The sequence below is a fragment of the Mytilus californianus genome, unplaced genomic scaffold (assembly GCF_021869535.1).
Source record: "Mytilus californianus isolate M0D057914Y unplaced genomic scaffold, xbMytCali1.0.p SCAF_31, whole genome shotgun sequence".
NCBI lineage: Eukaryota > Metazoa > Mollusca > Bivalvia > Mytilida > Mytilidae > Mytilus > Mytilus californianus.
Window position 1 is genome coordinate 1,917,470 of NW_026262681.1, and position 27,479 is coordinate 1,944,948.

At 32.6% G+C, this 27,479-nt stretch overlaps 2 protein-coding genes across 4 annotated transcripts; both read left to right on the top strand.

The window, feature by feature from the left end:
- The first annotated feature begins 2,178 nt into the window (after window positions 1-2,178).
- Window positions 2,179-27,150, top strand: LOC127736486 (4-galactosyl-N-acetylglucosaminide 3-alpha-L-fucosyltransferase 9-like). Of its 3 annotated transcripts, none has more exons than XM_052247037.1 (2): window positions 2,179-2,267; window positions 25,806-27,150. In XM_052247037.1, exon 2 carries the CDS (start codon window positions 25,817-25,819, stop codon window positions 27,044-27,046), a length of 1,230 nt encoding a protein of 409 aa, XP_052102997.1. In that variant the 5' UTR covers window positions 2,179-2,267; window positions 25,806-25,816; the 3' UTR covers window positions 27,047-27,150. The 3 variants fall into 3 exon arrangements, 2 of the variants coding, with proteins under 2 accessions (XP_052102997.1, XP_052102996.1); XR_007998982.1 differs by lacking the exons at window positions 2,179-2,267; window positions 25,806-27,150 and adding exons at window positions 2,308-2,424; window positions 4,724-4,753; XM_052247036.1 differs by lacking the exon at window positions 2,179-2,267 and adding an exon at window positions 2,310-2,424.
- On the top strand, window positions 15,261-16,588 carry LOC127736488 (glycoprotein 3-alpha-L-fucosyltransferase A-like). Its single transcript, XM_052247039.1, has one exon. It carries the CDS (start codon window positions 15,537-15,539, stop codon window positions 16,482-16,484), a length of 948 nt encoding a protein of 315 aa, XP_052102999.1. The 5' UTR covers window positions 15,261-15,536; the 3' UTR covers window positions 16,485-16,588.
- Window positions 27,151-27,479: the final 329 nt, after the last annotated feature.

Consider the following 27,479-nt stretch of genomic DNA (forward strand, 5'->3'; position numbering starts at 1 on the left):
ACGTAAAAATCGTAATCTACGTATTAAACATCGTATAAATTATACACTAGATGATCTGCTATCTATAATAATAAATAATATTAGACATCAATTATAATGCAAACTTGGCCATATACCAATAAGTAAACTATATAATATTTTTCTGGATTGTGATAAAATTTCTTTTTTCAGCCCGTTGTATGAATACGTCTGTATTATTACAGCCTTTTGTCATCACAGGTTGTTTCCTAGTATCGATAAACCTGAAAATCATAAACGGCATTTTCTTAAATTAAAATATATAAATAAAGGTTTTGATTTTATTAACTGATCTAGTATATTCAATGAGCCAGATACCTCCATATTTTGATAATACAGAACCACATATTATTTCGTATTCATACAAAAAAACTAGCAGAAGTTTGATTTTTAATTATACGTCAGTTACATCAGACGTCGATATAGAAAACAATGCTCCTTTCACTTGAGACTGTGAAACATCTAATTTTAGATATGTTCCCTATGGTCATGTCATTACAGGAGACCTCAGCAAAGGACCTAAATATCGTCCTCCATCTACTATAGATTGGAAACAATGTCGTGAGGTCATTAAAGACGCTCTGTCTGCCTACTGTAAAAATTGGTGTAAACGTGAAAAATCTGATAAAAAATCTCTAGATAGTTATTTGAATAAAATTATGAAAACTGTTGATATTCGTATATCTCATTTTGAAATCAATTCTGAAAATTAATAATAGGGTTAATGATATGCCCATTTCTAGAATAAAAAATAAACTCCAAGTACTCGCAAAGCGGCTTGTGTTCGTACCGGCAGACAAAGCAGCCAATAATGTAGTGGTGGTGTGACGCAAATACTACACGGAAGTTCTCCAGAACGAAATCATTAATTCTTCTACATTCAGGTCTGTACGCTCCACAGATAGTCAAATTGTAAATAAGCATATCACTGCAACTACCCAGCTTAAAGCCTCTTCCGAACATCTAAAAGTCCCCACCATATACTGGTTACCTAAATTACACAAAAAAACATTTAAATTTCGTTTCATCTCATAATCTAGTAAGTGTTCTACTAATAATCTTTCAGTGCTTCTAACTACCTCCTTTACTACTATCAAAGAACTTTTTATTAACTTTTGTAATAAAGTTTATGAAAATAATGGTATTAATTATTTTTGGAGTGTTAAAAATTCTTTGGAGGTTTTAGATAAATTACGTGCTTTTGTGTGGTAAATATTGTGTTGCTATAAAATTATATCTTATATCTCTGTATTCATTAAATTTCTTTTTCGTAACATCGTTCAACGCTTTTGCAATGGTTTGGTCAATGGTTAAACAGTTACATTGATGAAATATATGAATAAGAGTTTTATCATGTTTGTTCTGAGGTTCAATTAAATCATTACGCAACATAATGGTTACTTATACAAGTTCACTCACCAAAAAGGTTAATATTGTGGCTTGAGGCTGATATTTTACGATATCAATGTGCAGAAAGCCGATAATCGATCCATATCTGAACCAAATAAATCGGGATACGTATATGGGATTTTCCTACGCCTTCCAAAAAATGGAAATTAAAATCACAAAAATACTGAACTCCAATGAAAATTCAAAAAGGAAAGTCCATAATCAAATGGCAAAATCAAAAGTTCAAACACATCAAACGAATGGATAACAACTGTCATATTCCTGACTTGGTACAGGCATTTTTCTTATGTAGAAAATGGTGGATTAAACCTGGTTTTATAGCTAGAACTATCCTTATGGCAAAGCCGAACAATTCGCCGTGTCTTATCCGGTTAGAGCGTGAGCAGAAGATAAGTTTATGCACATCACTGGCCCATAAAGCATTTCTTAGATCATTACTACTGGTTTACACTGGCAAGCCTCTTGGGTTGAAAAACAGGAACTTTTCTAATCATTGTTATCCGGGTGCGGGATTTTCTCACTGCGTTGGAGACCAATTAGGGGCTTTGGGCTGTTTTTTGCTCTTTGGTTAGGTTGTTGTCTCTATGACACATTCCCCGTTTCCATTCTCGATTTTATGTAAAAAAATGCTGTTCACAAAGTAATAGGACATAAATGTATGATAACATAACTTAAAAACGATCATTGTAAATATAATTAATAACGCCATATGTTTATTGACAAACATATACTGCAGAATAATTCGTGTGTCATCATTCAGGAATTCGAGAATTATTTAAAACTGTTCTCGTGATAGATAATGAAAATATCATAAATCGACTACGGATAGACGAATCAAGGTAAGAAATAAAACTAAGGGAATCACATGATCTCCAAAAGGAGTATTACCGGATGCGTTGGCAGAATACAATCGATTAATATGTAGTAAAGATTAACTCTTTTCGAATGCATCTTTTCAACTATTAATCTACATATGTTGTCGTTGTTATAACCAAGGTAATTACCTAGCGATTTTATTTTTATTTTTTACTTGTAAATACATATTTTTAAATATTTGTATGTTTTGTATGCGCTACTATTTGACTCCAAACATTTTTTTTCGTAATATAGTGAAGAATTTTGATATTTTCTGTTCATATTTCAAATGATTGTCTACCATAATTCTATGCGACTCATACAAGTGAGAGGTTTAGCTAGCTATAAAACTAGGTTTAATCCACCATTTTCTTCATAAGGAAATCAAAGACCAAGTCAGGAATATGACAGTTGTTTTGCATTCGTTAGATGTGTTTGAGCTTTTAATTTTGCCAGTTTATAAAGACCTTTCCGTTTTGAATTTCCCTTTGTTATTTTACTTTGTACTGCATTGTACAATTGTGTGTTGTCTGCTTACGCATTTGATTTTGATTTAATTTTCTAAAATCTCTACGTCAAACAGTATAAAGCATGAAATGTCGTGTTCTGCCTTAATGCACAGGCCAAAAATTCCTTGTAAAACATATAAAAAGAAAGCTGTAAGACATCATTGTCCAAGAGATATCGGAATCGATAAATAATTTCATTTAAAGCGATATTATTTAATACATGCGTAAGCCCCTTGAATAACAGTTGAACACATCAACAACAGTTGTCTGAAAACTTGTTTGAAACATTATCCGACCAACCAAATTCAATCCACTTTTCATCATGTCAGAGGCTTTGTGTTTGTATCAAATGACAATCATATCCTTTTTCATCTATGTTTTGAAAATGGTCAATCATCCTATGTGTTATCTATTTGCTTCAGATACATTTTTGACTTGTCCAGACCCATTAATCGGGATAAGTTGTTTTAGAACTATTTGTAAAACCCATATGCCAGTTAGCCGCGGAACCGTAGCTCTATGGTTCTTATTCAAATTCAGTCAACAAAAAATATGAAGATCCAAACGAAATAATTTTGAAATAGGACCATACAGACATCAATTTTAGCATTGTTCTATTGTTTGCAAATTGTAATGTCTTTTACTACAATAAATTTGCAAAAACACAGTGTTGAATATCACAAATTTGTTGAAGACGAGTTCGTGTAACATGCTACATGATTGTTCACATTAGTTTGTTATTTGTACATATATCACGGGTGCATATAACCGTTTAAGTGAGAGGTTTAGCCAGCTATAAAACCAGGTTTAATCCACCATTTTCTACATTAGAAAATGCCTGTACCAGGTCAGGAATATGACAGTTGTTATATATCGTTTGATGTGTTTGAGCTTTTGATTTTGCCATTTGATTAGAAACTTTCCGTTTTGAATTTTCCTCGGATTTCGGTATTTTTGTGATTTTACTTTTTAATATACTAAACAAGTAATATTTGTTACATTACGTCACAAGGGGGTTTATTTCATGGATATTTTAACGTGTTTGTCATACACGATATATATAAATATATAACATTTATATGTATATAGTGTCTAAAAATAGCAACAATCAACATTCAATCTGTCTAGGCGTGGATCAGTTTGAAGATAAACTGATGCAGTTACTAAAATAAATTATAAAAATGCCTAAGAATGTAACTTTAACACGCTAATGTACAATAATCTGCAAAACTAACTTTAAAGTACATGTACGATAAACTGTAAAAATTTCTGAACAGCATCCGATTTTACCTGGATGTCTGCACGCGCCCGATGAAGATAATTTGTTTAGCGAAATATTGCGTGAATAAATAAAATGTAACAACTATTTTATAACACTCATTGTTTAAGTTAATTCTTAGGCATTTATATATTTAATATATTGATTTACGCCTAAATAAGGAATTAATCCAAAGCATTCGCTAGTAAACCAATTTTGATCTGTTCCAACGGTCATTTTGATCTGAACAGCTCTTAAAAGACTGAACAAAAAATTATACGTCATTTTCAATTTTTCAGTCATTTTACAGACTTATGCACTGCGTTAAATTCAGTACTGTTCAAACATTTCGTTTCAGTTCAATTACGATATGTTCAGTCTATGTTCAGACTATTCCGTAGCTGCTATTTACCAGTACACATTAACATCATACTGAATTGTCTGAGATGCTACTGAACAGTACTGGATTGACCTCAAGCGAATTGCTTGAACAGTTTATATAACAGTTTAAGTCTGAAAAGCTGAATGTGACAGAATAATTTATTGTTTCAATTACTGTTAAGATTAAAGTTACCGTTCAAGACTTAATTTCATTTAATAGTGATTATATCTTAATTTGATGTTTTTTTTGGTAAACAACTATTTAAAAAAGTATGACTTTGATATATTGTAGGGGCCCTTAAGATGCAGTTCACAAACAACAGAACAATTAAAAAGTACTTTGGAATATGTATATTTACAACAACTTTAACTTTAATCCGTCTGATTTACGTATATTTCGATGATGCCAGTCTTAAAACTTTAAACTTCACCGCAAAGTTAGCTGAAGGAAAATATAATAAAATTCTGAGACAATATGATAAGTCAGAGTTCATAAAACTATCTACGACAGAGGGGGAAATAACACATTCAATTGAGAATATAAACACAGGTAAAGGAGATACAAATATTAACCAAGTTTATTCAATGATGTGGCACACAAAACCATTCTGGGCTCCAAAAGATATCCTTTCATATGAATTTAGAAATTGTGCGTTTAGGAATTGCATAGTCCGTGAATCATCAGATGACACTACGCATGGCACATGTGATGCAATATTATTTCATCACACAGAGATGAATATAAAGGTTCCAAATAAAACATCCGGTCAAATATGGGTATTCACGTCATATGAATCTGAAATACATACAGCAAAGCACTTTTTGAAAAAAGGATGGGACAATAAATTTGATTGGGTATATAGCTACAGATCGGATGCTGATATATCTTATCCGTATGGGTTACCGGACAGGAGACACATACAACGTGAAAAAAATTATACGAGTCTTTTCCGAGAAAAGTCAAAGAATGTTGCCTGGGTAGTAAGCAACTGTAAATCCGTTTCAAAGAGGTACCAGTATATTAAGGAAATGATGCAAACCATACAAATAGATATATATGGGAACTGCGGTAAAAAATGTTCCTCTTCTTGGAATAGTGACAAATGCTTTAAGGATTTAAGTAAAGATTACAAGTTTTACTTGGCGTTTGAAAATTCAATATGTAATGACTATGTTACTGAAAAGATATTCCGACTATATCAAGACGGTTTTGACATTATTCCCGTTTACCGAGGAGCCCGAAATATAAAGGACATTTTACCACACGACACCTTTATATCTTCATTAGATTTTAGTTCGCCTACACAACTTGCTTTGTACATGACAAATGTAGGAAATAATGAAAGTACATACACTAATTATTTGAAAGCAAAAGATAAGATTTTTTTCAAAGGACATACACGAAAGGAGGGTTTGCAGTCTATGTATTGTTCTGTCTGTGAAAAACTCAATAATAAGTATAAACGAAGTCCTAAATTAAACTTAACAAAATGGATGTTCGAAAAAAATTGTTATATCCCAACAGACGTGTGACGATATGGATGTTTTTATTAATTGAATGAGAAAAAGTTGTTCTTAGAAACAAGTGTTACCTCATTAGCTGTGTATTGTGCAATTATTAAAAGTTTCAAGTACGAGTTGCAGCGCACTTAAGTACAACCTCTTCCTAACCAAATTGTGACAAACAAATAGTAAAGTGATGTAATACAAAAATGTATGCCCATATATTTTTTTCATTTCTATATATACAGGTGGTATAAGTTAAGGTTAATTCAACTTTAACGTCTTCAGTACATAGTATATAGTAGTATGTCTTTTGCAGGAAATACCAAGTCAGGAATATGATAGTTGTTTTCCATTCGTTTGATGTGTTTAAGCTTTTGATTTTTTGTGGAGTTCGGTATTTTTGTTATTTTACTTTTTCAAGCATCTTCCCTTTCACATGATAAAGAGATTGCTGCAGTTACGTTTATAGAGTCAAATAAAAAAAATATATAATAACTACTCTAGCAAAGACACGTTTATCTTTTGTCTATTTATTGTAGTTCTTAAAAATGCATTTACAACACATTCCACTAGATTTCTTTTTACATGCACAATAAGATGACCGTTGGAAAATTGAATGTTGTTAATCAACCGAAGGAAAAAATAACTTGTGTTAATCACGTTCATATTTTGTCTTCCATTTCTAAATTTTCTTCAAGTTGAATAGGCTTTAGGACACTTGATGATTATAATAAACGGTTTGAGAAATTTGTAATGAAACGGATTCGGTTTCATATATGGGATATTTTTTTCCTGTCATTAAATTCATCCATCGTTATTGAACATTAGAGGTCGTAATCTCTGAATTGATTGAATTACATATCTAGCGAAGTAGAATATAGATTTTAATATTTACACAGAAAAATAAACGTTGAACAATACACACACTAAAAAAAACAAAGGTTAACAAGGGTGAACCCCGATGAAGAGCAGTTCCTGTTTCAAAAGTGACAACCGTCGTGTTATTTACTGGAAATAAAAAATGGTGATAAGTCACAGTCGGTCAAGCAAAACACTGGTAACAAGATTTCAGTTTCAAACGGTCATTTTGGTCTGATCAAGTCTCAATCGATTGAATTTAACGCAAGAACAAAACGTCAAGACTTTTTCAGACTTTCAAATGCCGTTCTGATCGATAGTCACGTACAGCAGGTAATTTAGTCCGTTCAGGCATGTCAAAATGAATAAAGCGGAATGTTCTAGCGAGCGTTTTAGATCTGTTAAGGCGGTTTCAGATGAAATCAGACCATGTATACAAATTTACGTTCAGATATTGTCAGATCGAGTTCAGTCGTGTTCAGATTTTAATAATTTGGATACAAAAAGGGGTGAAAATTTTCCGGTGTGTATCAAGGGTTGCTCCCCTTTAAAAATAAAATCGAAAAACAGAAAGATGACGTTCCTTTATCTCTCCATTTTAATCTATTTTTTAATATTCTTTAATCCTTAATTCTTGTTATCTACGTAATCATTAAACAATTTAGGGTGTTTTTAAATAAATAATAAAATTAGATTGTTTTACTTGTTTTTGGTCATTATGATATGGCTTGACAAAAGTGAATTCGCTCTGTCACAAATAGTTAAAAAACCCTAAATATGGTTGAATAATATCAAATAATGATAAGATCAATATTTGAAAAATGTTTTATACGTGAATGTCATCGTGTGTTTGTTCGTGTGTTTTGATATACGGGCGTTTAAAAATGTAGCTAACTCGACGTAAATACTATTTTAAATATTTCGCCTTGTTTGCTTGATCGTGCTAGCTGGTTAAATTATCCAGCCGGACAACAAATCCCTGATTTGTCCGTTAATAACCCCGGATTTATTATCCGAGATTCAAATGGAGATACTTTCTAAGAAAGCCATCAACAGATGTCGCGGCGCAGAAAAAAATATTTGCGTGGAAAAACGACCTAGTAGGAATCATATTTTATGAAACCAAACATATCATGACCGGTAAACATGATATCATGAGTTTTTAATTATTTGAAAAACATAAGAAGTCAAAGTAATGTGTCGTTGAAAAAGAAATTGAAGCCATTTTTTTTAGTTGTCGGAACCGCCATTTTTCAACTTCGACTGTCATTGACAAATTTTCAGCTCTGAACGAATTGACACAGACCTGGTTAACCTAGAAAAAAAATGTGACTGGTTTATTTTGATAAACTGGAACATGGAGAACAGAACAGGGATGGTCACATTACGTTACCATTCGTTGTTTACACACGAGCACAAGTTCTATTCACATTTGCACAATTTGGTAAGGCCGCTCAATTATTTCCTATATTTGTTTCTTTAAATTTCTCTGCTCTTGACCAAAACAGCTCAGAAATATGACAAAACCGTCGCAGAGGAAAAGACAGTCAACATGTCATTGAAATGAATAAAATCTGTTATTTTTTTGGGGATTTATTTTCCCTTTGCATGCCTCAATGATGTTTTTCAGTACACAATTACAAAATGTGAATATTAGTTGTCTATTTTCTTAAAAATCACACAGATATATTGAATTCAGCACATTATCCATATAAGAATATGTATATAGAGCTCCCAATCATCAGGCGGAAACCCAGTTGAAATTAAACAAAAGAAAAAGAACTCTTTATTAGAGAAGGTAAAAAATGCCAAGTTGGTAAATTTGAAAATGCATAACTTCAAAAACATTCATTTTGTGTGTGTGTTATCAAGGGTAATTAGTCCTCATTCTCAATTTTTAGGATCGTAATGATGCTATGAGGATAAATTGATTTTTTTTAGAGCTACATTGACAGCGTGTTATCATTACAATGGCTTCCATTTTTATGATTATAATAATTAAGTGGCGTAATGGGGAGATCATTTTGACGAAGTAGAATCCTGACTGATCATATCCTTTAATAACTGCCTTATTAATTAGATATAAGAAGATGTGGTATGAGTGCCAATGAGACAACTCTCCATCCAAATCAAAATTTATAAAAGTAAACCATTATAGGTCTCAGTACGGTCTTCAACACGGAGTTTTGGCTCACACCGAACAGTAAGCTATAAAGGGCCCCAAAAAATACTAGTGTAAAACCATTCAAACGGGAAAACCAACGGTCTAATCTATATAAAAAACGAGAAACGAGAAACACTTATGAACCACATCAACAAACGACAACTACTGAACATCAGATTCCTGACTTAGGACAGGTGCAAACAAATGCAGCGGGTTTAAACGTTTTAATGGTACCAAACCTTCACCCTTTTTTCGAAACAATAGTGTAACATCACAACATAGAAAGACACACTATAAAAAATCAACTGAAATAGCTTAGCTCAATCAAAGGACATATTAACACCATTGAACATACACTGAACAAATAAATTAGACCTATTTTTATAAATTAAACCTATTTTTTTGCGAAGTCCAGTTGTAAATTATTGTGATCTGTTAGCATGTCAGGATTTGTCCTTGATGACATGACCGCAGTGTAAACATAATAAAATCTGATATATCATAGATAAAAGACAGAGGAAAACTAATTTGAACACAGTCAGATCTTTATTTTATGGTTTACAGATGTAATTGCAAAAGAACGAAGATGATATCACATTAAAATATAAATGTTTTGCTTATTCCCTGTTCATCTCCAATCAATCCTTCATTAGTTGTTATATCTACATGCAGTTTACATAAATAAATCCATATTTATTATGATTAAGTCCATTATAGGTTTACAATTATTTAGCTGCATGCACCTGCATTTGATTAGAAATTACATATCAGGTCAACATGGTAATTTTTTTTAATTGATAATTCTTCATTATTCCACATATTTATGTATATGTTACCAGAAATGGTTTTATATATGGTACAATTTAGACTTACATATTTTTTTTATATCATTATGTATTTATTTTTCACACCACATGGGCTTGTTTTATGTTTTGATTTAATAATTTGATTACATTTATATCCACTGAAAGATACAACATTTCATATTATTCATGAAATGCAATTTTCAGGTTTTTTACAGTATATTGTCAATTTACTTAATCATGTTTATATCTTGATTAGAAATATTCAGTTATTTGATATTCGTGATTTGGAATTGTGTTTTTCAGTTGAAAAATACTTAGTAGCTGTCACACCCAGAATACATCCTGATACTCTTGGCATTGGCAATACCTGTTATTGCATTTGTACATATGTTCTATGAAGTAATTTGACATTTCTGTTGAAGCCTGAAAACGCAACTTTTTCATCATTCTATTAAGCTTTCAGCAATTGAGGGACTAGTGGTTTTATTTTATAATAAGAGTTGAAGTTTTTATTTTCTGTTGAAACCTTGAAAATTCAATATATGACATGACAACTCAAGGGGGACTGCAAATGGTGGATGGATATCCATGGCATATGTCAAGCTCTATATCTCTTAAGACCTGGCAAGTTCTGAATGATTAAAAACAGAAACAACTACATTTTGTAAATGTTTTCTTTTTATTTTATAATCTCTTTTTTTGAAATGAAACAACACACAACAAAACAAAAATCAGGCCGTTATTTTTCTAGTTTCTGTGTCATTTGGTCTCCTGTGGAGAGTTTTCTCATTGCCAATCATACCACATCTTCTTATTTTTATATTGTCGTGGGCATCATAATTATGCCAGTGGCCTGGAGTTGTTGCATTTCAGTGTTCATCATTAGTTTTAGATACATTATCTTTATTTAAATATTGCATATAAAACACCCAATTAGGATCGGGAAAAAATTTAGTTCACAGATATAACTGACTATGGATTCTAACAGAAATTCTCTCAAAATATTACTCTAGAATAGAATAGATTATATAAAACATGTACATTTGATATCCATAATCTTTATAAAACATTTTTTCGTGTAGATCTATTAAGAAAACCATCTGTTTCTTAATCATTGAATGCTGAATCAATATGAAGTATTTATGTGTACTCTAAGGAGATGTATGCCTTGAATCAATAATTATATCTTTCAAATTATGACAAAATAGAGGTAAACATGCAATCAGAGAAAGTGCTGAAACATATTTTCCCCTAAAAAGCTTGGGATTAATATTTTTTTCTAATAATTTACTGGTCCAAGTCCCCTCCCTTTATGTATGTTTTTTACTACATGCTTCTTTTTATTTTTTAAGCTTACTGTGTGTAGCATTAAATGTCTAAAAGCAATGATTTTTTTTTTGGAAACTGAAAAAAAAAATATCTTAAAGTGAAAATTGGCAATATCCATGATTTCTAGATCATAAGAAAAACATTGGAAATCTTTCGATTAAACATTGATTTAATAAAACATGAAACCAACGCGTTATAAATTGCATCCGTCCGAAGTGTTTAACTGAATTTACCTTCATCAGGAACGCTCAAAGCCGAATATTTGAATGCCAAGGATACATAGGAACCCAAACAGTTAAATAGCTATATAACCAAAAATGACATACAATTAATAGCCAAATCCATCTAAGGTCAACTTTGCCAAAATAAGAAACAAAACAGACATACATTCTGTTATACTTTCTTTTCACTGTTTAGGTCCTGAACTTAACAGGTGCTCTATGCCAATGATAAATTGTAATTTCCAAGATGTTTTTTTTTATATTTAAACATTTTACTACCGCATACAGAAAATGATGGGTTATTATGCCTCAGAAACACTCTTTCTCTTACTTAAATTGTATTTATTTTCAATAGTCACTTCTGCTGCACGTTCTTTTTTAAACTTTAGCCACCAAATTGGAAAGGAAGTCCTGCATTTTCAGTCTTTTGATACATACGTAGTGAAAGTCTGAAACCTGCCGTATTAAAAGATAAATTTATTACTGGTTAGTGTGGTTTTTTCCGCGCTATACCAACAAGAGGTATTTACTGGTCCTTACCTGGTTAGTGTGGTTGTGCAGCGCTAAACCAAACACTCCATACATATACAACCAATAGAAACCATCTTAGTGACTTCTTGTGGTGCCAGGTGGAAACCCAGTTGCTATAAATGTGGCATTTGTCTTAATTCAGTCTTATTCTACATGTACCAACCCTAAATTCCCTGTGGCTACAGCAAAACAAGATGGCTAACGCAATGGAGATGGGAACATGTAAAAAGGCTCTATAACAGACAATTGACTGCCGGTAAATCATACAACCAACAGTAATATAAATTATGCTACAAACAGAGACAAGGCTCTGGAAACAACAACATTCAAGTGCAACTACCAACATTTTAACATTCGAGATGAAAGCAAGCAATATTTTTGTGGCAGAATTCAGTACAGCAGCATACAAACTGGCACAGTCCAGAAGTTTAACACTACTACAATCTACTGACATTTCTACTAACTATACTGTCGTACTTTTACGTATAATTGTTTAATTTTTACACATTGTGACTTGGATGGAGAGTTGTCTCATTGGCACTTATACCACATCTTCTTATTTCTATGTACTTGAACAACATTGCATTGAACTCACAAATCTCAAGATCGATTCTAGCTACAAGGTATATAACAGAAATTCAAAATATCAACTAGAAATATGCGCAAATTTACCATCAATTGTTTCTATACAAATAAAATGACAGTTAATTGCAATAGAATTGATATCTTCATTAATGATATCTTTGATAGTCTATGTTCAGAAATTAAGAGCAAATTTAAAGAACTAGATATATGTAACAACACTATCAAGACTCAACTAAAAAACCTAAAGGATACCACATCAACTATTATACATCAGGATGGAAAAAATGGTCACTACAATCGAGAAGAGTGAAGAGCAACCTGGAGAGCCACGGAAAAACTACCTCCAGACCAGCAATCATTGATACCTTCAATACTCAGCAACAGGAAGAGGATAAAAACAAACAAATCATCTGTCCTAAATGAAGGTATTGCCTGTGATTCTTGGAACAATTGGTACCACCACATCTGCTCAAACATCAAGGAAGACGACCTGAAACTATATGAGAGATCTAATTTGAATTTAAAATGATGATTTACTATATATTGAACAAAGCAATAACCAAGTTGAATCTACTGATTGTCCTGATGAAAGAGGTACATCCCCTAATCAAGGAACCTCGGACTCAAACACCCGAAAAACTGGATGACAAATTCGGCTAATTTGGCACCGTAGAGCACACGTCTACCCAAATCACTCAAGCAACAGCAAACTTTTCATCCAAACATTCAACCTACAACAAGTTTGAATCATTCTACAGTAGCAATCCATACCAGGAAATATCCAGGATACGACAATGATTCATTATACCAACCACAAACAAGTCAACGCACCAAACAACATAGAGGCATTTCATCAAATCAAAATAGAAATATATCGCATGATATACAAAACATCACCAGCATGAGCCCTCTTACTCTCTCCTCCAGAAAAATGTACAACCATGTAGAACAAATGCAAGCACGGTACAACCAGACAAAGACAGACACTCTGGCCTCATTATGACTGCTCCCACTTCAGAGAAACTGGTTCAACACACAGCAATTGTTCACAATACACAGGTTGCTCAAGAAAATAACAACACGAGAACAGAAGCACTTGACCAATGCCAACAACTTGGACACGTTTCAATCCTACTCAAAGATGATAATCCAACAATAGAAGAACAGAACCAACCTTTTTCAAGAGATGTGCCTCATAGAACAACCACCAGATCAACTACTTCAGGAGGAATCACTCCTAAAATCGCGAACATCAGAATAACAACCTGCAATATAGAGGGAGTGAGATCAAATAAATATTTCATTCAACTCTTAAGTCAGGAATCGCACATTATATGCCTACAAGAACATTTTCTCTGGGAATGCTAAGCAAGTATCTTATATTCAATACTACCTGACCATGATAATCATACTAGATGTCATGATTCAAATGAACCTCTGACTTGTATTAAATTTCCTAGAAGCCGTTCAGGGGTCTCCATCTTATGGCGAGAAACAGCCAAATTCAGAAACTACCTGATAGAAATGAAAGGGTGATAGCCATTTTAATCTCATCTCACGTGGATGCTTGTCTAATTAATGTCTATATGCCAATTATGGATAAAGACTCTTACTTCCTTCTGTTCCTTCAGACACTTGTCAAAAATAAGAAAATCAAAGAAGCCAGATCATTTAATTTCACATTCAGATATATTGATGATGTTCTTTCCATTAACAGTCCAAACTTTTCTGATTGGGTTTCATTAATAAATCCTCTAGAACTAGAAATTAAAGAAACACAAGTCACAGTTTCCTCCGCCTCATTTTTAGACTTATACCTCGAATTTGACATAAGTTGTCATCTCAAAACCATAATCTATGACAAGCGAGACGATTTTGATTTTGAATTATAAACGCAATCATAAGTTTGAACGTTGTTTTCAATTTAGACTCGTTTATATTTTTTCGTTTGGGCTTGTATTATATTTGCCTTCGGGTTTATGTGATCCGTTCATCCTATTTCGACCCTTCAAAATTCAAGAGTCTTTCCTAATTTGAGGTAAATTATACGGCCTTCCAAATAACGTTTCGATTCCTAACATCACTGAAGAGACATTAATTGTCGAAATCCGGATATAGTGTACCAATTTTTGGTACTCATGTTTGCGGTATACCATCTTTTCCGCAAGTTTATTGTTTTCTGTTTGATAATAAAATATTATAAGATCCATTTTGTTACATCTTGTGATCCGTTTATTTGGCAATCGCCAATGGCAGTCAGCAGGGTTTAAGAACATCAGTTGTTCGACCTGCTAGTCAAATGCGTTTTGTCAAGGATTTGTATAGTGAGAAGGATTGGAATCTCGTGGACTATTTGCATTGCCTGTATTGAAATAAGCTGCGTATGATGAGATTTTGCGAGATGCATCTCGTTAGTCGTTTTTCGTCCACCATTACAAGTTGAATTTATGTCATTTCCAGATAAACTCGGCGTATTGTAAGTATACTATAACAAAATTACATGATGTGATACTTTTAAGTGTAAGTTTATGACAGTTCTGATTCAAAAAACAGTTTATATCTTTACAAAACACATTGTCTGCATCTAAATATACTATGCATTTTATCTGTTGGTCATCGTAATTGCCTGAACAGTTTATATAACAGTTTAAGTCTGAAAAGCTGAATGTGACAGAATAATTTATTGTTTCAATTGCTGTTAAGATTAAAGTTACCGTTCAAGACTTAATTTCATTTAATAGTGATTATATCTTAATTTGATGTTTTTTTGGTAAACAACTATTTAAAAAAGTATGACTTTGATATATTGTAGGGGCCCTTAAAATGCAGTTCACAAACAACAGAACAATTAAAAAGTACTTTGGAATATGTATATTTACAACAACTTTAACTTTAATCCGTCTGATTTACGTATATTTCGATGATGCCAGTCTTAAAACTTTAAACTTCACCGCAAAGTTAGCTGAAGGAAAATATAATAAAATTCTGAGACAATATGATAAGTCAAAGTTCATAAAACTATCTACGACAGAGGGGGAAATAACACATTCAATTGAGAATATAAACACAGGTAAAGGAGATACAAATATTAACCAAGTTTATTCAATGATGTGGCACACAAAACCATTCTGGGCTCCAAAAGATATCCTTTCATATGAATTTAGAAATTGTGCGTTTAGGAATTGCATAGTCCGTGAATCATCAGATGACACTACGCATGGCACATGTGATGCAATATTATTTCATCACACAGAGATGAATATAAAGGTTCCAAATAAAACATCCGGTCAAATATGGGTATTCACGTCATATGAATCTGAAATACATACAGCAAAGCACTTTTTGAAAAAAGGATGGGACAATAAATTTGATTGGGTATATAGCTACAGATCGGATGCTGATATATCTTATCCGTATGGGTTACCGGACAGGAGACACATACAAAGTGAAAAAAATTATACGAGTCTTTTCCGAGAAAAGTCAAAGAATGTTGCCTGGGTAGTAAGCAACTGTAAATCCGTTTCAAAGAGGTACCAGTATATTAAGGAAATGATGCAAACCATACAAATAGATATATATGGGAACTGCGGTAAAAAATGTTCCTCTTCTTGGAATAGTGACAAATGCTTTAAGGATTTAAGTAAAGATTACAAGTTTTACTTGGCGTTTGAAAATTCAATATGTAATGACTACGTTACTGAAAAGATATTCCGACTATATCAGGACGGTTTTGACATTATTCCCGTTTACCGAGGAGCCCGAAATATAAAGGACATTTTACCACACGACACCTTTATATCTTCATTAGATTTTAGTTCGCCTACACAACTTGCTTTGTACATGACAAATGTAGGAAGTAATGAAAGTACATACACTAATTATTTGAAAGCAAAAGATAAGATTTTTTTCAAAGGACATACACGAAAGGAGGGTTTGCAGTCTATGTATTGTTCTGTCTGTGAAAAACTCAATAATAAGTATAAACGAAGTCCTAAATTAAACTTAACAAAATGGATGTTCGAAAAAAATTGTTATATCCCAACAGACGTGTGACGATATGGATGTTTTTATTAATTGAATGAGAAAAAGTTGTTCTTAGAAACAAGTGTTACCTCATTAGCTGTGTATTGTGCAATTATTAAAAGTTTCAAGTACGAGTTGCAGCGCACTTAAGTACAACCTCTTCCTAACCAAATTGTGACAAACAAATAGTAAAGTGATGTAATACAAAAATGTATGCCCATATATTTTTTTCATTTCTATATATACAGGTGGTATAAGTTAAGGTTAATTCAACTTTAACGTCTTCAGTACATAGTATATAGTAGTATGTCTTTTGCAGGAAATACCAAGTCAGGAATATGATAGTTGTTTTCCATTCGTTTGATGTGTTTAAGCTTTTGATTTTGCCATTTGATAAGGGACTTTCCGTTTTGATTTTTTGTGGAGTTCGGTATTTATGTTATTTTACTTTTTCAAGCATCTTCCCTTTCACATGATAAAGAGATTGCTGCAGTTACGTTTATAGAGTCAAATAAAAAAAATATATAATAACTACTCTAGCAAAGACACGTTTATCTTTTGTCTATTTATTGTAGTTCTTAAAAATGCATTTACAACACATTCCACTAGATTTCTTTTTACATGCACAATAAGATGACCGTTGGAAAATTGAATGTTGTTAATCAACCGAAGGAAAAAATAACTTGTGTTAATCACGTTCATATTTTGTCTTCCATTTCTAAATTTTCTTCAAGTTGAATAGGCTTTAGGACACTTGATGATTATAATAAACGGTTTGAGAAATTTGTAATGAAACGGATTCGGTTTCATATATGGGATATTTTTTTCCTGTCATTAAATTCATCCATCGTTATTGAACATTAGAGGTCGTAATCTCTGAATTGATTGAATTACATATCTAGCGAAGTAGAATATAGATTTTAATATCTACACAGAAAAATAAACGTTGAACAATACACACACTACAAAAAACAAAGGTTAACAAGGGTGAACCCCGATGAAGAGCAGTTCCTGTTTCAAAAGTGACAACCGTCGTGTTATTTACTGGAAGTAAAAAATGGTGATAAGTCACAGTCGGTCAAGCAAAACACTGGTAACAAGATTTCAGTTTCAAACGGTCATTTTGGTCTGATCAAGTCTCAATCGATTGAATTTAACGCAAGAACAAAACGTCAAGACTTTTTCAGACTTTCAAATGCCGTTCTGATCGATAGTCACGTACAGCAGGTAATTTAGTCCGTTCAGGCATGTCAAAATGAATAAAGCGGAATGTTCTAGCGAGCGTTTTAGATCTGTTAAGGCGGTTTCAGATGAAATCAGACCATGTATACAAATTTACGTTCATATATTGTCAGATCGAGTTTAGTCGTGTTCAGATTTTAATAATTTGGATACAAAATGGGTGAAAATTTTCCGGTGTGTATCAAGGGTTGCTCCCCTTTAAAAATAAAATCGAAAAACAGAAAGATGACGTTCCTTTATCTCTCCATTTTAATCTATTTTTTAATATTCTTTAATCCTTAATTCTTGTTATCTACGTAATCATTAAACAATTTAGGGTGTTTTTAAATAAATAATAAAATTAGATTGTTTTTCTTGTTTTTGGTCATTATGATATGGCTTGACAAAAGTGAATTCGCTCTGTCACAAATAGTTAAAAACCCCTAAATATGGTTGAATAATATCAAATAATGATAAGATCAATATTTGAAAAATGTTTTATACGTGAATGTCATCGTGTGTTTGTTCGTGTGTTTTGATATACGGGCGTTTAAAAATGTAGCTAACTCGACGTAAATACTATTTTTAATCTTTCGCCTTGTTTGCTTGATCGTGCTAGCTGGTTAAATTATCCAGCCGGACAACAAATCCCTGATTTGTCCGTTAATAACCCCGGATTTATTATCCGAGATTCAAATGGAGATACTTTCTAAGAAAGCCATCAACAGATGTCGCGGCGCAGAAAAAAATATTTGCGTGGAAAAACGACCTAGTAGGAATCATATTTTATGAAACCAAACATATCATGACCGGTAAACATGATATCATGAGTTTTTAATTATTTGAAAAACATAAGAAGTCAAAGTAATGTGTCGTTGAAAAAGAAATTGAAGCCATTTTTTTTAGTTGTCGGAACCGCCATTTTTCAACTTCGACTGTCATTGACAAATTTTCAGCTCTGAACGAATTGACACAGACCTGGTTAACCTAGAAAAAAAATGTGACTGGTTTATTTTGATAAACTGGAACATGGAGAACAGAACAGGGATGGTCACATTACGTTACCATTCGTTGTTTACACACGAGCACAAGTTCTATTCACATTTGCACAATTTGGTAAGGCCGCTCAATTATTTCCTATATTTGTTTCTTTAAATTTCTCTGCTCTTGACCAAAACAGCTCAGAAATATGACAAAACCGTCGCAGAGGAAAAGACAGTCAACATGTCATTGAAATGAATAAAATCTGTTATTTTTTTTGGGATTTATTTTCCCTTTGCATGCCTCAATGATGTTTTTCAGTACACAATTACAAAATGTGAATATTAGTTGTCTATTTTCTTAAAAATCACACAGATATATTGAATTCAGCACATTATCCATATAAGAATATGTATATAGAGCTCCCAATCATCAGGCGGAAACCCAGTTGAAATTAAACAAAAGAAAAAGAACTCTTTATTAGAGAAGGTAAAAAATGCCAAATTGGTAAATTTGAAAATGCATAACTTCAAAAACATTCATTTTGTGTGTGTGTTATCAAGGGTAATTAGTCCTCATTCTCAATTTTTAGGATCGTAATGATGCTATGAGGATAAATTGATTTTTTTTTAGAGCTACATTGACAGCGTGTTATCATTACAATGGCTTCCATTTTTATGATTATAATAATTAAGTGGCGTAATGGGGAGATCATTTTGACGAAGTAGAATCCTGACTGATCATATCCTTTAATAACTGCCTTATTAATTAGATATAAGAAGATGTGGTATGAGTGCCAATGAGACAACTCTCCATCCAAATCAAAATTTATAAAAGTAAACCATTATAGGTCTCAGTACGGTCTTCAACACGGAGTTTTGGCTCACACCGAACAGTAAGCTATAAAGGGCCCCAAAAAATACTAGTGTAAAACCATTCAAACGGGAAAACCAACGGTCTAATCTATATAAAAAACGAGAAACGAGAAACACTTATGAACCACATCAACAAACGACAACTACTGAACATCAGATTCCTGACTTAGGACAGGTGCAAACAAATGCAGCGGGTTTAAACGTTTTAATGGTACCAAACCTTCACCCTTTTTTCGAAACAATAGTGCCACATCACAACATAGAAAGACACACTATAAAATATCAACTGAAATAGCTTAGCTCAATCAAAGGACATATTAACACCATTGAACATACACTGAACAAATAAATTAGACCTATTTTTATAAATTAAACCTATTTTTTTGCGAAGTCCAGTTGTAAATTATTGTGATCTGTTAGCATGTCAGGATTTGTCCTTGATGACATGACCGCAGTGTAAACATAATAAAATCTGATATATCATAGATAAAAGACAGAGGAAAACTAATTTGAACACAGTCAGATCTTTATTTTATGGTTTACATATGTAATTGCAAAAGAACGAAGATGATATCACATTAAAATATAAATGTTTTTGCTTATTCCCTGTTCATCTCCAATCAATCCTTCATTAGTTGTTCTATCTACATGCAGTTTACATAAATAAATCCATATTTATTATGATTAAGTCCATTATAGGTTTACAATTATTTAGCTGCATGCACCTGCATTTGATGAGAAATTACATATCAGGTCAACATGGTAATTTTTTTTAATTGATAATTCTTCATTATTCCACATATTTATGTATATGTTACCAGAAATGGTTTTATATATGGTACAATTTAGACTTACATATTTTTTTTATATCATTATGTATTTATTTTTCACACCACATGGGCTTGTTTTATGTTTTGATTTAATAATTTGATTACATTTATATCCACTGAAAGATACAACATTTCATATTATTCATGAAATGCAATTTTCAGGTTTTTTACAGTATATTGTCAATTTACTTAATCATGTTTATATCTTGATTAGAAATATTCAGTTATTTGATATTCGTGATTTGGAATTGTGTTTTTCAGTTGAAAAATACTTAGTAGCTGTCACACCCAGAATACATCCTGATACTCTTGGCATTGGCAATACCTGTTATTGCATTTGTACATATGTTCTATGAAGTAATTTGACATTTCTGTTGAAGCCTGAAAATGCAACTTTTTCATCATTCTATTAAGCTTTCAGCAATTGAGGGACTGGTGGTTTTATTTTATAATAAGAGTTGAAGTTTTTATTTTCTGTTGAAACCTTGAAAATTCAATATATATTGTTAAATACAGACATGACAACTCAAGGGGGACTGCAAATGGTGGATGGGTATCCATGTCATATGTCAAGCTCTATATCTCTTAAGACCTGGCAAGTTCTGAATGATTAAAAACAGAAACAACTACATTTTGTAAATGTTTTCTTTTTATTTTATAATCTCTTTTTTTGAAATGAAACAACACACAACAAAACAGAAATCAGGCCGTTATTTTTCTAGTTTCTGTGTCATTTGGTCTCCTGTGGAGAGTTTTCTCATTGCCAATCATACCACATCTTCTTATTTTTATATTGTCGTGGGCATCATAATTATGCCAGTGGCCTGGAGTTGTTGCATTTCAGTGTTCATCATTAGTTTTAGATACATTATCTTTATTTAAATATTGCATATAAAACACCCAATTAGGATCGGGAAAAAATTTAGTTCACAGATATAACTGACAATGGATTCTAACAGAAATTCTCTCAAAATATTACTCTAGAATAGAATAGATTATATAAAACATGTACATTTGATATCCATAATCTTTATAAAACATCTTTTCGTGTAGATCTATTAAGAAAACCATCTGTTTCTTAATCATTGAATGCTGAATCAATATGAAGTATTTATGTGTACTCTAAGAAGATGTATGCCTTGAATCAATAATTATATCTTTCAAATTATGACAAAATAGAGGTAAACATGCAATCAGAGAAAGTGCTGAAACATATTTTCCCCTAAAAAGCTTGGGATTAATATTTTTTTCTAATAATTTACTGGTCCAAGTCCCCTCCCTTTATGTATGTTTTTTATTACATGCTTCTTTTTATTTTTTAAGCTTACTGTGTGTAGCATTAAATGTCTAAAAGCAATGTTTTTGTTTTTGGAAACTGAAAAAAAAATATCTTAAAGTGAAAATTGGCAATATCCATGATTTCTAGATCATAAGAAAAACATTGGAAATCTTTCGATTAAACATTGATTTAATAAAACATGAAACCAACGCGTTATAAATTGCATCCGTCCGAAGTGTTTAACTGAATTTACCTTCATCAGGAACGCTCAAAGCCGAATATTTGAATGCCAAGGATACATAGGAACCCAAACAGTTAAATAGCTATATAACCAAAAATGACATACAATTAATAGCCAAATCCATCTAAGGTCAACTTTGCCAAAATAAGAAACAAAACAGACATACATTCTGTTATACTTTCTTTTCACTGTTTAGGTCCTGAACTTAACAGGAACTCTATGCCAATGATAAATTGTAATTTCCAAGATGTTTTTTTTATATTTAAACATTTTACTACCGCATACAGAAAATGATGGGTTATTATGCCTCAGAAACACTCTTTCTCTTACTTAAATTGTATTTATTTTCAATAGTCACTTCTGCTGCACGTTTTTTTAAACTTTAGCCACCAAATTGGAAAGGAAGTCCTGCATTTTCAGTCTTTTGATACATACGTAGTGAAAGTCTGAAACCTGCCGTATTAAAAGATAAATTTATTACTGGTTAGTGTGGTTTTTTCCGCGCTATACCAACAAGAGGTATTTACTGGTCCTAACCTGGTTAGTGTGGTTGTGCAGCGCTAAACCAAACACTCCATACATATACAACCAATAGAAACCATCTTAGTGACTTCTTGTGGTGCCAGGTGGAAACCCAGTTGCTATAAATGTGGCATTTGTCTTAATTCAGTCTTATTCTACATGTACCAACCCTAAATTCCCTGTGGCTACAGCAAAACAAGATGGCTAGCGCAATGGAGATGGGAACATGTAAAAAGGCTCTATAACAGACAATTGACTGCCGGTAAATCATACAACCAACAGTAATATAAATTATGCTACAAACAGAGACAAGGCTCTGGAAACAACAACATTCAAGTGCAACTACCAACATTTAACATTCGAGATGAAAGCAAGCAATATTTTTGTGGCAGAATTCAGTACAGCAGCATACAAACTGGCACAGTCCAGAAGTTTAACACTACTACAATCTACTGACATTTCTACTAACTATACTGTCGTACTTTTACGTATAATTGTTTAATTTTTACACATTGTGACTTGGATGGAGAGTTGTCTCATTGGCACTTATACCACATCTTCTTATTTCTATGTACTTGAACAACATTGCATTGAACTCACAAATCTCAAGATCGATTCTAGCTACAAGGTATATAACAGAAATTCAAAATATCAACTAGAAATATGCGCAAATTTACCATCAATTGTTTCTATACAAATAAAATGACAGTTAATTGCAATAGAATTGATATCTTCATTAATGATATCTTTGATAGTCTATGTTCAGAAATTAAGAGCAAATTTAAAGAACTAGATATATGTAACAACACTATCAAGACTCAACTAAAAAACCTAAAGGATACCACATCAACTATTATACATCAGGATGGAAAAAATGGTCACTACAATCGAGAAGAGTGAAGAGCAACCTGGAGAGCCACGGAAAAACTACCTCCAGACCAGCAATCATTGATACCTTCAATACTCAGCAACAGGAAGAGGATAAAAACAAACAAATCATCTGTCCTAAATGAAGGTATTGCCTGTGATTCTTGGAACAATTGGTACCACCACATCTGCTCAAACATCAAGGAAGACGACCTGAAACAATATGAGAGATCTAATTTGAATTTAAAATGATGATTTACTATATATTGAACAAAGCAATAACCAAGTTGAATCTACTGATTGTCCTGATGAAAGAGGTACATCCCCTAATCAAGGAACCTCGGACTCAAACACCCGAAAAACTGGATGACAAATTCGGCTAATTTGGCACCGTAGAGCACACGTCTACCCAAATCACTCAAGCAACAGCAAACTTTTCATCCAAACATTCAACCTACAACAAGTTTGAATCATTCTACAGTAGCAATCCATACCAGGAAATATCCAGGATACGACAATGATTCATTATACCAACCACAAACAAGTCAACGCACCAAACAACATAAAGGCATTTCATCAAATCAAAATAGAAATATATCGCATGATATACAAAACATCACCAGCATGAGCCCTCTTACTCTCTCCTCCAGAAAAATGTACAACCATGTAGAACAAATGCAAGCACGGTACAACCAGACAAAGACAGACACTCTGGCCTCATTATGACTGCTCCCACTTCAGAGAAACTGGTTCAACACACAGCAATTGTTCACAATACACAGGTTGCTCAAGAAAATAACAACACGAGAACAGAAGCACTTGACCAATGCCAACAACTTGGACACGTTTCAATCCTACTCAAAGATGATAATCCAACAATAGAAGAACAGAACCAACCTTTTTCAAGAGATGTGCCTCATAGAACAACCACCAGATCAACTACTTCAGGAGGAATCACTCCTAAAATCGCGAACATCAGAATAACAACCTGCAATATAGAGGGAGTGAGATCAAATAAATATTTCATTCAACTCCTAAGTCAGGAATCGCACATTATATGCCTACAAGAACATTTTCTCTGGGAATGCTAAGCAAGTATCTTATATTCAATACTACCTGACCATGATAATCATACTAGATGTCATGATTCAATTGAACCTCTGACTTGTATTAAATTTCCTAGAAGCCGTTCAGGGGTCTCCATCTTATGGCGAGAAACAGCCAAATTCAGAAACTACCTGATAGAAATGAAAGGGTGATAGCCATTTTAATCTCATCTCACGTGGATGCTTGTCTAATTAATGTCTATATGCCAATTATGGATAAAGACTCTTACTTCCTTCTGTTCCTTCAGACACTTGTCAAAAATAAGAAAATCAAAGAAGCCAGATCATTTAATTTCACATTCAGATATATTGATGATGTTCTTTCCATTAACAATCCAAACTTTTCTGATTGGGTTTCATTAATAAATCCTCTAGAACTAGAAATTAAAGAAACACAAGTCACAGTTTCCTCCGCCTCAGTTTTAGACTTATACCTCGAATTTGACATAAGTTGTCATCTCAAAACCATAATCTATGACAAGCGAGACGATTTTGATTTTGAATTATAAACGCAATCATAAGTTTGAACGTTGTTTTCAATTTAGACTCGTTTATATTTTTTCGTTTGGGCTTGTATTATATTTGCCTTCGGGTTTATGTGATCCGTTCATCCTATTTCGACCCTTCAAAATTCAAGAGTCTATCCTAATTTGAGGTAAATTATACGGCCTTCCAAATAACGTTTCGATTCCTAACATCACTGAAGAGACATTAATTGTCGAAATCCGGATATAGTGTACCAATTTTTGGTCCTCATGTTTGCGGTATACCATCTTTTCCGCAAGTTTATTGTTTTCTGTTTGATAATAAATTATTATAAGATCCATTTTGTTACATCTTGTGATCCGTTTATTTGGCAATCGCCAATGGCAGTCAGCAGGGTTTAAGAACATCAGTTGTTCGACCTGCTAGTCAAATGCGTTTTGTCAAGGATTTGTATAGTGAGAAGGATTGGAATCTCGTGGACTATTTGCATTGCCTGTATTGAAATAAGCTGCGTATGATGAGATTTTGCGAGATGCATCTCGTTAGTCGTTTTTCGTCCACCATTACAAGTTGAATTTATGTCATTTCCAGATAAACTCGGCGTATTGTAAGTATACTATAACAAAATTACATGATGTGATACTTTTAAGTGTAAGTTTATGACAGTTCTGATTCAAAAAACAGTTTATATCTTTACAAAACACATTGTCTGCATCTAAATATACTATGCATTTTATCTGTTGGTCATCGTAATTGCCTGAACAGTTTATATAACAGTTTAAGTCTGAAAAGCTGAATGTGACAGAATAATTTATTGTTTCAATTGCTGTTAAGATTAAAGTTACCGTTCAAGACTTAATTTCATTTAATAGTGATTATATCTTAATTTGATGTTTTTTTGGTAAACAACTATTTAAAAAAGTATGACTTTGATATATTGTAGGGGCCCTTAAGATGCAGTTCACAAACAACAGAACAATTAAAAAGTACTTTGGAATATGTATATTTACAACAACTTTAACTTTAATCCGTCTGATTTACGTATATTTCGATGATGCCAGTCTTAAAACTTTAAACTTCACCGCAAAGTTAGCTGAAGGAAAATATAATAAAATTCTGAGACAATATGATAAGTCAGAGTTCATAAAACTATCTACGACAGAGGGGGAAATAACACATTCAATTGAGAATATAAACACAGGTAAAGGAGATACAAATATTAACCAAGTTTATTCAATGATGTGGCACACAAAACCATTCTGGGCTCCAAAAGATATCCTTTCATATGAATTTAGAAATTGTGCGTTTAGGAATTGCATAGTCCGTGAATCATCAGATGACACTACGCATGGCACATGTGATGCAATATTATTTCATCACACAGAGATGAATATAAAGGTTCCAAATAAAACATCCGGTCAAATATGGGTATTCACGTCATATGAATCTGAAATACATACAGCAAAGCACTTTTTGAAAAAAGGATGGGACAATAAATTTGATTGGGTATATAGCTACAGATCGGATGCTGATATATCTTATCCGTATGGGTTACCGGACAGGAGACACATACAAAGTGAAAAAAATTATACGAGTCTTTTCCGAGAAAAGTCAAAGAATGTTGCCTGGGTAGTAAGCAACTGTAAATCCGTTTCAAAGAGGTACCAGTATATTAAGGAAATGATGCAAACCATACAAATAGATATATATGGGAACTGCGGTAAAAAATGTTCCTCTTCTTGGAATAGTGACAAATGCTTTAAGGATTTAAGTAAAGATTACAAGTTTTACTTGGCGTTTGAAAATTCAATATGTAATGACTACGTTACTGAAAAGATATTCCGACTATATCAGGACGGTTTTGACATTATTCCCGTTTACCGAGGAGCCCGAAATATAAAGGACATTTTACCACACGACACCTTTATATCTTCATTAGATTTTAGTTCGCCTACACAACTTGCTTTGTACATGACAAATGTAGGAAGTAATGAAAGTACATACACTAATTATTTGAAAGCAAAAGATAAGATTTTTTTCAAAGGACATACACGAAAGGAGGGTTTGCAGTCTATGTATTGTTCTGTCTGTGAAAAACTCAATAATAAGTATAAACGAAGTCCTAAATTAAACTTAACAAAATGGATGTTCGAAAAAAATTGTTATATCCCAACAGACGTGTGACGATATGGATGTTTTTATTAATTGAATGAGAAAAAGTTGTTCTTAGAAACAAGTGTTACCTCATTAGCTGTGTATTGTGCAATTATTAAAAGTTTCAAGTACGAGTTGCAGCGCACTTAAGTACAACCTCTTCCTAACCAAATTGTGACAAACAAATAGTAAAGTGATGTAATACAAAAATGTATGCCCATATATTTTTTTCATTTCTATATATACAGGTGGAATAAGTTAAGGTTAATTCAACTTTAACGTCTTCAGTACATAGTATATAGTAGTATGTCTTTTGCAGGAAATACCAAGTCAGGAATATGATAGTTGTTTTCCATTCGTTTGATGTGTTTAAGCTTTTGATTTTGCCATTTGATAAGGGACTTTCCGTTTTGATTTTTTGTGGAGTTCGGTATTTATGTTATTTTACTTTTTCAAGCATCTT

Coding starts and splice junctions, on each gene's coding strand:
- LOC127736486 (XM_052247037.1), top strand. CDS start 25,817: ATGCAGTTCACAAACAACAGAACAATTAAAAAGTACTTTGGAATATGT.
- LOC127736488 (XM_052247039.1), top strand. CDS start 15,537: ATGATGTGGCACACAAAACCATTCTGGGCTCCAAAAGATATCCTTTCA.